This window comes from Antedon bifida, chromosome 8 (assembly GCF_963402885.1).
Source record: "Antedon bifida chromosome 8, ecAntBifi1.1, whole genome shotgun sequence".
Lineage (NCBI taxonomy): Eukaryota > Metazoa > Echinodermata > Crinoidea > Comatulida > Antedonidae > Antedon > Antedon bifida.
The window spans coordinates 14,643,617-14,656,431 of record NC_136233.1 but is presented as its reverse complement, the minus strand read 5'-3'; the positions used below and the strand labels follow the sequence as shown (position 1 = coordinate 14,656,431).

At 33.9% G+C, this 12,815-nt stretch overlaps 1 protein-coding gene across 10 annotated transcripts in view; it reads right to left on the bottom strand.

Moving 5' to 3' along the window:
* LOC144850041 (uncharacterized) overlaps window positions 1-12,815 on the bottom strand; it is a 131,538-nt gene that overhangs the window by 60,423 nt on the left and 58,300 nt on the right. For 7 of the 10 annotated variants that reach the window (XM_078707207.1, XM_078707206.1, XM_078707212.1 and 4 more), the window contains exons 31-61: window positions 12,132-12,224; window positions 11,720-11,812; window positions 11,401-11,499; window positions 11,186-11,287; window positions 10,998-11,105; window positions 10,528-10,680; window positions 10,118-10,249; window positions 9,501-9,911; window positions 9,124-9,216; window positions 8,819-8,968; window positions 8,372-8,515; window positions 7,974-8,072; window positions 7,050-7,202; window positions 6,706-6,846; window positions 6,299-6,400; window positions 6,101-6,202; window positions 5,787-5,933; window positions 5,525-5,671; window positions 5,056-5,166; window positions 4,619-4,798; window positions 4,311-4,448; window positions 3,989-4,096; window positions 3,778-3,882; window positions 3,299-3,451; window positions 2,957-3,100; window positions 2,663-2,761; window positions 1,942-2,046; window positions 1,242-1,403; window positions 715-855; window positions 332-430; window positions 41-139 (exon numbers count right to left, since the gene is read on the bottom strand). In XM_078707207.1, coding sequence (XP_078563333.1) covers window positions 41-139; window positions 332-430; window positions 715-855; window positions 1,242-1,403; window positions 1,942-2,046; window positions 2,663-2,761; window positions 2,957-3,100; window positions 3,299-3,451; window positions 3,778-3,882; window positions 3,989-4,096; window positions 4,311-4,448; window positions 4,619-4,798; window positions 5,056-5,166; window positions 5,525-5,671; window positions 5,787-5,933; window positions 6,101-6,202; window positions 6,299-6,400; window positions 6,706-6,846; window positions 7,050-7,202; window positions 7,974-8,072; window positions 8,372-8,515; window positions 8,819-8,968; window positions 9,124-9,216; window positions 9,501-9,911; window positions 10,118-10,249; window positions 10,528-10,680; window positions 10,998-11,105; window positions 11,186-11,287; window positions 11,401-11,499; window positions 11,720-11,812; window positions 12,132-12,224 — 4,113 coding nt within the window. The remainder of the gene's footprint in view (window positions 1-40; window positions 140-331; window positions 431-714; window positions 856-1,241; window positions 1,404-1,941; window positions 2,047-2,662; window positions 2,762-2,956; window positions 3,101-3,298; window positions 3,452-3,777; window positions 3,883-3,988; window positions 4,097-4,310; window positions 4,449-4,618; window positions 4,799-5,055; window positions 5,167-5,524; window positions 5,672-5,786; window positions 5,934-6,100; window positions 6,203-6,298; window positions 6,401-6,705; window positions 6,847-7,049; window positions 7,203-7,973; window positions 8,073-8,371; window positions 8,516-8,818; window positions 8,969-9,123; window positions 9,217-9,500; window positions 9,912-10,117; window positions 10,250-10,527; window positions 10,681-10,997; window positions 11,106-11,185; window positions 11,288-11,400; window positions 11,500-11,719; window positions 11,813-12,131; window positions 12,225-12,815) is intronic. The other 3 variants (XM_078707215.1, XM_078707211.1, XM_078707216.1) reach the window with 3 other exon arrangements.

Here is a 12,815-nt window from a genome sequence, read left to right as displayed (position 1 = left end):
TAGAGATATTAAACATTAAAAATACTAATTGTTTACTTACTACGTGTTTCACAGATTTCGCCAGTAAAACCTGGAGGACAAATACACTGGCCATTCAAACAGTCACCACCGTTGTTACAAGGAAGACGGCAATCAGTAGCTGCAGAAATAAAGAGCATTACAGTGTACAGTTATAAAACATGAAAGAATAGAAAGGGAAAATAGAAAACCTTTTGAAAGAACTAGTATTGCTCATCTCTACAACTCAGTCACACAGGACCTGTACATGCTGGTGTTGCTGAAACTTAACTGTGGTGGAAGATAGAAAGATGTGTTGATGATTGTGACTTACATTTGAATTGGCAACGAGTTCCTTCATATTGTTGAGGACAGATGCAACGACCATACTGGCATTGACCTCCATTGTCACATCCAAGCAAACAACCTGGCTCTGAAATAAAATAATTCAGTCTTTTACACTTAAAGCCCTTGTAATACAGAACCCCTCTTTTGGAACACCCCTATTCAGGGACACCGCTTTTAAAGGGACACTCCTATGAAAAAAAAAAAAGTGGAAATATACACTAAAGCCAACACCCTCTATTGTATTCGTTTAATAAACTTTGACTATTTTTTTTTATTGCTTGTCTTGTATACATTATTTGCATGTCTTATTGATTTTGAGTCAGTAATCCAGAATGTCTATTGCTAGAAAATATATACATTTGGTCTTACCAAGAATATTGACTGGATAAACATTTGTTGATGTTTCTACAATACAAGTGTATGCTCCAACGTCTGACGCTTGAACATTTTCAATGATTAAATTAGTTCCAGTAGGAGATGTAGCCTGCATGTATACACGCTCATTTCCAGCTGAAACGAATACAAAAAAGACATTAGGTAAAACCAATCTATTGCTACTGTATATATTACTCATAAAGTATTAATGGCCATACCAAAATTATAACAAACATAACAGTTGATCTTGTATTATTAAGAGATGTTTTCCTAAACTCTGTTTACACTATTAAACTAGTTTGACAAAAAAGTGTGATGTGCCCAAATATGGTAGTGGTACGCCCAAATATGGTAGTGATATAACATCATTATGTCCATGTTTGGGCACATGACATTCTTTTTGTCACATAAAGTTTGATAGTGTACACTGAGCTTTACTCAAAGTATAGCATACTACTGTTTAAAGCAGAGGAAATCTGCAAATTCGGGAGTAGAGGCTAGGCTATAGCAAAATGACTTACATCTTCTTGGTAGTATCATATCTCCATTAGGTCCCCGCCAGAGAGGTTGAGAGAGTCCTTGTCTGTTACCACCGTTTGCTTCACATAGGATGGTAAGACGACTCCCAAGACGAGGTACATCAAGTGAACTTGGGTTTACACTTAAAATGTAATCACTAGTGACTAAATAAAAAAGAAGCAACTTTAAAATTATATATTTATAATATCCATCATTCATATTCTTCTTGCTGCCAGGGATTTGTAAAATTTATACAAATTACTATGTTTACAACTTTTAAAATGGTAAATACAAGTTTTATTATTACTATATCAATTATATTTCTAAACTTAAAATCAATCAAAAGTAAGTAAAAGTAAATATGGTTTATATATTGAATAATAAGAACAATGCTGAAATATTCTTTTTCTGGCACATATCACAACTTGCAAATTCACGGTAATTAAATCGGTACTTTCTAAATAATTGTGACAAAAAGAATCATTAGCAGATAAACTAAGGACATGGTAAACTAACATGCTAATCACAATTTTCACTACTCAAACTGATTGAGTGATATACATTAAAACTGTACTGGAAAATCAAATTATGTGAGCATGCAACATATAGTATATGTACATAACACAAGCAAAGATATTTCTTCGTATAATAATTATAAAATAATGATAACAAATATTACACATGACACATAGTTGCATTTACCTCTGAGGTGACAACGTTCACCGGTGAAATCTGGTAAACACTGACAAAGACTGTTGGAACAGCGCCCTCCATTGAGGCATGGAGCGGGACAATCACTAGCTACAACTACAATACAATGACATACATATAGCACAAAATAAAGCATTAAATGTGCAAGGCAATAGATAGCAAGACAAACTATACTGCAATGCAACACATAATATAATTATTTTTGTTTTCACTTTCTCGTTTTTGTTTTCACTAGTGTCCGTTTTATTTATAGTTTTTTATAGTCCGACTTTTTTCATTCATTTATCCATCAAAATGTATTAATCTATTTTATTTATCTGTAATCAAATACAGTATTAATTAAAACTATACTGTCACTGTATATATACAATCTATTATGTTAATATTGCAACATATAAAGAAATAAACAGTAATCAAAACTAATATAAAATGAAAAATAACTATAAATTATAAAAAAATCATAAAATGGTAAAACAAACATACTATATGTCCATTCAGCCAAACATACTAATATTATATTAATAGCATTAATTAAAATAAACATAACAATTACTATAAAAATCATACTAAATTAATATTCATATTGTAAAGACTAGGAACTAATATATAACATAATACTATATAAGGTATATTTAAATATATATTGTATACATGAGGGAAACAGGTGTGATTTACAGGTGTACAACAGGTGTGATTTAAAGGTGGTACATACCTTTGATATGACATTGTGCACCAGTGTATGATCCCACACATTGACACTTGCCTGCTATACAAGCTCCTCCATTTAGGCATGGATTAGGACAAGTCGAATCTGACAGACACAAAAAGCAATAGTTAAAGTCATGAGTACTTGTTCCATTCAATGGTTCAAATTCGTTCATGCTAGGTGCACATCTGCCTAAATGAAATGTACTAAGATGAACCGGATTTGTGGGTTGCTTCCAGCAATTTCACAGAAAAACCATAACATTATCAAACTATTAATAATATTAATGAAAATGATTACCTCTAAGTTGAATAATAAAATTATTATCAAAGCTGTTGACTCGACAGGAGTACGATCCTGTGTCACCTGGTTGGATGTCTTCAATGTTAAGTCGAGCTCTAGATGGCGACAAAATAGTTGTGTACACATCCGACTGAATATCACCTATATTGTATAATAAAGAAGTCGATAATTATGATTTCTTAACACCACTAATCTTGTCCGAAATCATCCACTCATGTGCTCAATTTATACAATGTATAGTAATAAAAAACATCAAAGCTCAGGGGGACTTATTTGAATGGGGAGCTTCACTCATACACAGAAGTGCATTCATTTTAAGTTGGCTAATAATGATCAAACCTGGAGCTCTTGGTTCAATTAGTCGTCCATCAGGAGTGTACCAATTTGGAGGTGATGTGCCACGCTTCACTTCACACACAAGGCTGATGTCAGCCCCAAGATCTGGTGCAGTGATGTATTGTGGGATAATGTTGATCAGCATACCACGTACAGCTGTGAATTAATTCATATAGATAATAAGTTTGTTGGTTTTGTTCTAGTAAATGTGACAAAAATGAAATGATATTATTTACGTCGGTTCTGATGATTTGTGTTCTTTGGGGGAGGTTGGGGGATCAGCTTCTTCAGTAAAAAGTCATTAATATTATATTTTAAAGGGAACCTGTAAGTCCCATACTACACACAACTTAAGCTCACTCTACACTATCAAACTAGTTTGACAAAAAATGTGTGATGTGCCCAAATATGGTAGTGATACCCAAATATGGTAGTGATATGACATCATCATGTCCATATATGGGCACATAACATTTTCTTACATTTGAAGTTGCACTGTGGTCCAAAGTATCCACCAGGACAGCGACATGATTTTCCTGTGCTGCAAAATCCTCCATTCATGCAAGGCAATGCACAGTCCGTTTTCACTGTAACGATAATATAGTTTTAAGAAAAGTGGGCATATAATGACAAAGCTTAGCACTGACTATGGACAAAAAGTACATGCACAATGATAACAAAGTATAATGTTACCTTCAAACTGACAGATGGAACCTCCATACTCTGGTGGGCATTCACAAGCACCTGCTACACACCTTCCAGAATTCATACAATCTGGTATGCAGTAGTTGTTAGGATCAACTAAGATATTTATAGGAGATAAAATGTGCCAATTAGTATATAGTTATAAACAATAACTAAACACATATGGATATAATGTCACAAAAATAATAATATATTTAGAAATAGGGATCTACTATAACTTAATATTAATATATATATATATATATCAACTCAACAAATACAGAAATACAAAAATGAGACACTATAGAAAACATAGAAAAAAGCAACTTACTTTCAACTGTCACATTAACAATGGCTGTTTGTGGGCCAATTACACACTTATATTGGCCTTCATCTGGCAGGGTAAGATAACTGAACACTAAACGGGAAGCAGTACGAGACATCTGTTCCACATATATCCTAGCAGAATCTGTAAACAAATTACAATTATGCATTTAAATGGGAATTGTATTATTATTATTATTATTAGAAAACAGATTTGGAAATGAGAAAAATTGGCAATATGCACACTTGTAAAATCTTGTAAATCTACAAAGCAGATCTAAAAAGGAAATGTTAAAATCATGTTCAATGGTTTACCTGATTCTTTGGTACCAATAGCTCTATCTTGTTTATCATACCAGACAGGTGGAGATTGAATACTGAGTAGGGAGGCTACATCAACATCCCGCATTTCACAAACAAACGACACAGACGAGCCAGCGAATGGACGAATATCATTACCACTTGCAGAAATGAGAATCGAGAAATTTGGTGAAGCTGTAAACAATATAAAAAAGCACAAACATTATTCTGTTGTGATTGGATGTTTTAAATTGTTTCAGGCTAAAATTAATTCCATCTACAGTAACTTAATACTTTAAAAGATATATTTTATAAATTGATTTACACACCATTATTTTGGTTTTTTTTTAATCAATAGAATATTACTTGCTAGTACATAATGTAAACAGCCTCAGGAAGACTGAAATCTTACATCAACCACACATCTTTAAAATCGATTTAAAATGACTTACGTAGGGTTGAGGTCTGACAGTAACTGCCGGTAAACTGTCGTGGACATTGACACACACCATTTCTGCAGATTCCTCCATTTTGACAGTTAGGGAAGCAGGAACGTAATGGTCCTAAAAGAAAGTTAATAGAAAATATGCAGAAGAATGGTGATAGCGAGTTGCAAATAGCACCAAGTCTAACAGTTGGGAAGCAGGATTGGTCCTAATCAAAAGTGAATAAAAAATATGAAAGAGGATGGTGGTGGCAAGGAAGGTATTGCAGATAGCACCAAGTCTAAGAGTTGAGAAGCAAGATTGGTCCTAATCAAAAGTGAAACAAAAAATATGAAAGAGGATGGTGGTAGCTAGGAAGGTATTGCAGATAGCAGTCTGCATGAGTTTACACACAAAGAGACACACGATGTTGACGCCCTGGTATGTGTGAATTATAGAGTTTTGCTAGGCCATGTAAAAGGGGTGTTAGACTGACCTTGTGCCTCTATTGATAGATTAAACACCTGTCTAAATGTTCCAGATACACAGGTGTACAAGCCTACATCTCGTGGTTGCATGTTCCTTATTATCAATTTTGTAGCTCTATCGTTTATATTCTCAACGTAAATGTGCGAGTTAATACCTGGAGAGTAAAAAATATAATATATGAATACCATGTGACTGTAGGTGTAAAACAATTTCATTTTCCAGCATACAAGTTGCTGTTCAAACCATACAGAATTAAATTATCAACTAACTTGATCTAGGAGAGACCCTATTGTTTTGATTGTCAATCCACACGGGTGGTGTTGGTCCAGCTCGGGATAGTTCACAATTGATTGTTACATCACCACCAACTGGAGTGTCTTCAGAGATGACATCATTTGGAGCACTGACAGGAATACCTACAAGGAAATAAATCAATTTAAGGTTCTTTGTGTTTATAAGAATGGGCATGTGTAATGTTTACGTTCAGCAACTACAACTTGGACAGCAAACTCAGCCAAGACCTTCAGTAAGGTGTTTTAATCAAATTAAAGTAACAATTTGCATATAAATTTGAATATCTTACTTTGTTGACAGTAGCCACCTGTGTAGCCCAACTGACACCTACATTGGCCTTGGATACATGTACCCCCATTTAAACAAGCTGGTATACATTGGCGACCAATCGCTGAAAAAATTATGAAATATGAAATGGTGAATTGTTATACATAGCTAAATTATGCAAATATAAAATCAAATGTATGTAAAACCATTCAATACTGACCTTGCTGGCAAAAGTTTCCAACATAACCTTGTACACAGATGCACTGACCATTAAAACAAGTACCTCCATTACGACACGATGGTATACACTGAACAATGGGTGCTGCAGCAATAACAAAAAAAAACAATATTATAGATAACTATAATTAATACAAGCATACTGTTAAAGGTGAGAGGGTTGGTAGAACGAGTCTTCTCTGATAAGGACTATAAACCGTAGGTCCAGTGTACACATCTAGCTCAAGTGCACTATAAAGAACCTAGTACATCTTTCAAGACAGGTAGGGGGTTACCCACACACCCAACCACTATCACTCATAGCCACAGATCATAACTGGGCCCTCTGGGAGATCAGTCTTTGACTGAAGAGTTCACCCAGTATAAATAAATAAGCAACACCTGACTGACCTCTGACAGTCATGTTGAACACCTGAGTAAACCTGCCAGCTACACAGGTGTAGAGTCCAGCGTCAGACACCTGGATGTCTTTAATGTAAAGCTTAGTTGTGTATAGATCAATCACCTCAGAGTACAAACGATTACTTCCTCCTATCATAAAGATTTAAAAAACAAAATATTCTTTTCAACAATCAGTTTTTAACAACACTCATGAAAGAAATCACTACATTCATATTTTCTTTGAAATAATATTTTTTTTAATTTAAGTACATTTCAGTTTTCAGGGGCAAAAATAATGATTTAGATAATAAAACATTTTTAAAGATAGCATTTTTTTAATCATAGATACTGACCTTGTCCAAGCTCAAGTATGCGGCGGTCATTTCTAGCTTTTTTCCAATAGGGAGGTGTTGCTCCTGGGTTTGTCACTTCACAGGTCACCATCACATCTCCACCAGCAAATGGCTCACCGATTACAGAGTTTGTGTCGATAGTTACTGGGTTAACTACAAAAGGTCAATAAATTATTTGATTAATTAAGCATATTAATTAAATTAATGTTGACACAGTAGGCTGGTAAAATAAGACGACTTTTTAAGTCAGGTAAATTTAACAGTTTCTGGTTTTAAGAAAATTAATGGAATATGGTAAACTCTGTTTTTATAAAGAAAAAAAAAGTTTTATCAATGTTCACATGAAAAGAAAAACATGCTGAATAGCAAAATTAACTATCAAAGTATACATGCATTGCTAATTATTAAACATGTATTTTTTTTAACCTTGCATTCAATGGAATAAACCTATATCCAGAAAACTGAGGCCTATATACAGTATACACACATGCTACAAGTGGCTTTTCTATTATTTTATTTTTTGGAATACTGTTTTTCTTTCAAAGCATGCAGTATGTCACCAAAATCCATTGGTTTGTAATGAAAATGATACGGTTGACCATTATGTCAGGCAAAGTAATTGTGGTTATAAATAAAATCAAGGCAAGTGTGCAAAACCAAGTTGGACAAAAGTCTCCATAGTTTTAAATATTCACAACTTACAAAACTCGCATCCACATATTTATAATACCAGTACTTTCCGTTGGATACTGTATATTGCTATTCTCCGTTGAACAAGCAATAAAAGTCAAGCATTAAAAAAAAGTAAATATGCAAAATAAAAATCTGAACAATTTGAATAATTGAATTGGAATATTTGTATCATTCAGAATTGCATGCAGTCATTTCCAGAAAAATGCAAATAACAGAGGGCAAATTTCTTACGGAGGTCACTACATGATGGACCACTGTATCCAAAGGGACACCTACAGTTGCCAGCCTCACAAAAGCCGCCGTTTTGACATGGTGGGAAGCAGGATTGAACTGTAATAATGTAATTAATAATATCACTCAAATCTGTTTAGTTATTACACTTAATAGTCTTTACTATAGAATTTTAACTTTTATGAATCCTCTTGTATCTTTATGTTTGAATGTCGTCTGTATATTTTTGTATTGTTTTTAAGAGGGCCATTTCAAGTCAGTTGTATTGCTGTAGTAGAGCTACCCTTGTAAAGCAAAGTTTAATAAATACATAAACGATAAATTTCTAAAAAACAACCATTCGAGATTTTTCTTCTAAAGATCACTTCTAAATGTTTAGTATTGTGCATGATACTTACAAACTAGTAAAAGATTGTAGTACTTGACAACACTTCCAACTGTACATGTATATTGGCCTTCATCTAAATGATTCAAGCCAATGATGTTTAGTCTACTGCCTCTACTCCTTAAGTCAACTTCAGTATAGATTCTGGCATTTGATCCTAGTTGTGAAAGAATAATTAAAAATAAGATATTTGCACACATTTTTGTACCATTTTCTGTGTTGGTCTTGAGGTCAGGTACTCTAAGGCAGACAAGATATTTTTAAAGATGCTTCCATCTTGTATGCTTGTTATATTAAATGTTTTAAATCATTGATTTGTAGGATCCTTAGCAGACATTGAAAGACAAAGCTGCTGTGGAAAATGGAAAACAGCAGGGTTACAGCATATACAGCAAAAGGCAATCAATCCATACAAAAATATATAAATTGCCACAGATCACTATGATTGATGGCAACTTACCTGGAACTTTTCTTCTCACAGGATAACCTCTAGGATCAGTCCATTCTGGTGTCGGGGAGTCAGCATAAAGAGATGTTTTACAAAGTACTGTCAAATTACCCCCTACAGATGTTACTAGTCCAGAGGGAGTGACCACATCAACAGCATAACCTTTTGTAGAAAAGGAAACAACATCACTTCACAACAAGTAAGTCATACTACACCTTTCACAAATGCCACTACTTACAATGTATAATATATGTGAATGGTTCTTAAAATGTACATTATTTAAATAATAAAAATAATTCAAATTTCTTGTGACTTACTCTGTGAACATGTTGGTCCATAAAATGGAGGCACACATTCACAATGACCTCTGACACATTCACCTTCATTCCGACATGGTTGAGGGCACTCCGCTACAAACAAAATGATCAACATGTGTAACTATGATATTTTTGGGGAAACACCTCATAACTATTTACAAAATACTAGAGACTACTTTTTATGAAAGAATTAAGAAACAGAATACTGTAAAAAGTGCATTCATGAGCAATAGGCTTTCAGATCAAAGAGAAAAAATATGAGCAATACATTATAGCATAAAGGAATTACTACTTTTTCATAGTGACAAAAGGAAAATTTATCATCTGAGTCTGGAAGAAGGAAGAGAAGAGAATGCCATGCCATGTCACCGACTCACTAAATGGGAATGGTGTTCCTAGTCCTGTTCCTGCTATACAGTCCCGTTGTGGAAGTTCATCACATACTTTCAGAAACTCATGTGCCTTTGGGAAATTTGCCCCCTGCAGCACTCCTATAGCCTGACCACCGCAACTCTCTAGAATTTCGCGGCAGAAAGACTGACACAGCAGAAGGGAAGTATCGCTACGATCACAAGGCTGGTAAAATGCTGTACAGAATAGGAGGTCTTTCGCCCCATGGCAGTCCACAAGCGTGCTCAGTTTGGTTACAAGTGTTTCAGCAGTCTCTGGATCTTCAGCTAAACTTGTCGGGAATACTGCATCAAGGTATAAGAGGTCACGACATTCTTGTGACCCCACAATTTCGCAACGTTCGACCGTCAATGTTGGAGGGGTTGTAAAACTATTTGCTACAGAAAAATCAACAGAAGTACAAAAACTATTTATTCTATATGCTATAGAAAATTGCTTAGTACACCTATTTTACTAATGCAATTTCCTTCGGAAAAATTATAACATTCTGTAATCAATACGTTTATTAGAAATTCCAAATATAAGTATAGATGTTTATTTTACATGGCTGCCTAAGAATAGCACTAAATTTATTATATCTTACGCATTATAACGTTGATACTTTCTGTATAGCCTCCAGCACTGCAACTGTAGGTTCCCTCATCCAACTCAGTGAATCCATTAATGACAAGACGAGTCTGACCATTTGTCATGGGTTCAGAATAAACATGATTCCCTAAAAATAAATATATTTGTTAATCCATGAATCTAGTTATAAATAAACATCATATATGGATTTGAGTGGGGGCCCAGATTCCTTTTCAATTACTGCCCATATTTATACAATATATAATAGATATGTTATGAGAACAAACACCCACACATCATACTTTGGAAATGAAGTTGTTTCTGCAATTAAAAAATCCATAGGCATGTTAAAGAATCAGTTCAAAATCCTCAATCCTCTACTGAAATTCTGAAAGTCTTTGATAGAATGTAGAATTAAATTCTTACCAAAGCTGCTTCTTGGGCTAATATACTCCTGAGTTGGGCCACGCCATACTGGTGGGCCAATGTTAGTCATGTTGCTGTAACAGGTCCAATACACCATCTGATCCATAGATAGCAACTCTTGGCCTGGCATAATCAGTAACTCAACCTCAGCGACTGATTAGATATATAAATAATAGAAATAAATAGTCAAAGACGCAAGTTTGAACATTTTAATGCACTACAGGCTGTTTCATGAGGAGTACCTCAATCCTGGTGCTTGGCTACAATATCAAAAAGACATCACTATAAGTACGATACTGGGAAGCTGTATGTTGGGTCATTAAGAATATATTCTTTAACCATCTTCCATTGGTTTATCCTCGGATCTGACTTCTTTTTACAACAACCCACATCCTGACTTTATTACATATAAATTATATTTTGTACAAAAAAAAATGCAATTGATGGTAATGAAAAAGGGCAATTCATACCTAATTCTTCACAGCTAGCTCCAGTGTAGCTAGGAACACAGATACAAACACCAAATGCACACGTACCTCCATTGGCACAAGCTGGTTGACACGGCGGAAAGACACGGCCTAAAAAAAAACATACCAGTAATTACAATGCTTCAATACTATAATATAAAATTGAAGAACTGAAGAAATATTGCACTTACCAACTTGTAATTCACAGTATGGGCCTTCAAAGCCTTCCTGACAAACACACTGTCCATTCTGGCAAAGTCCTTCATTCTGACAGGGAGGAATGCACACACCAGCTACAAAAAAATTAAATATAGACTACAATGCTAAAGAAAATAACTATAATCTGAATTTGGTTTTTAATTAGCATATTTAGTGGATTTGGTCATTATCTAGGTATTAGACTTACGACGAACTAAACTGCAATCTATTCCTGTGAAACCCTCGTCACAGACACATTGTCGATTTCTGCAAACTCCATTTTGGCAGGCAGGTATACAAGGTGGAACTAAAGACAATATAAGTAATAAAACAGTGCACGTTAATGAGTTATGAATATTCATGATATGCTAATAAAGTTGTCATTTTCAGTGAAATAAGTACACTTCATTTTTTGGTTTAAAAAAAGTTTATAGTGTTATGCATGACAAATGAAAATTAAAATGCTTAAAATAAATACAGCAGTAACATATAAATTAGAATGACGGCCTGAATTTGTATTAACTTACCATATTGTCCACAGGCTTCACCTGTGAATGATGTAGAACACTGACAACGCCCTTCAAAGCATGTTCCTCCGTTCAAACACTCTGGCTGACATCCTGTAAAAGTTTTTAAAATATATTATCTTGAGAGAGAGAGTTTGTATGATTGGACACACATCTTTTCTATTGCACACCTCCAAGCACATGTGCTATCGACCGGAATTGTACTGGAAAGGTTTTAAACAATACTTAAATGTCTGTAGGGGTTGAGGGAGTTGAGGGAGGATGGATTATGGCGGATATGAGAACAACCCTGGGGCTGGAAGAATTCCCAGTTTATTTATTTATATAAGTTTTATTACTTTGAATGGAACACACACATGCTGCAGTCAGTCTATTGATTGGATATTATTAAAATATTAAATATAATAATTACCTTTATATTGGCAGTATTGACCACTGAATCCTGGCAAGCACCTACATTCACCGTATCTACAAAATCCTCCATTCTGACACTGTTCCATACATACTACACACAAATTAAACATTGATTAGACACAACCTTGTTTACATTGTTATTAAAGGAAAACACAATAAACACAAACAAGATCCTAATTCTTCAATCAGCAAATAAGATAATACAAGAAAAATAAACATAGGACTTTTCTTTGCCTGGAGATAATATTTTTTATAAACATAGAATAATTTGATGTCCACAGAAATAAGTTTTGGTTCTTCTTTGGTATTACAGAGAAGTACAATATTGTCTGTACAGTATCAATTATTAGTATTTTAGGGAATTTCCAATAACCTATTATACATGAGGGACTGAAAAGCTTTTGTTTAAAGATTCTCTATATACAAGTAAACAATTTAATGCTTATATTAATGTTTTAATACATTTTTATTTAAACCATTGTTAAAATGTATGCAATTGTAACGATGCAATGTTAGTAAATCAATAGTACAAAAATATTCAAATATATCCAATTTTAAACTAATGACATTATGTAATCATAATTTAATTTCATATACAATAATATCTAAATATAATACATTTTATGTTAACAGTTCAAATTAAAATTAAATACCTTTGTTACATTAATAGCTATAATACAGT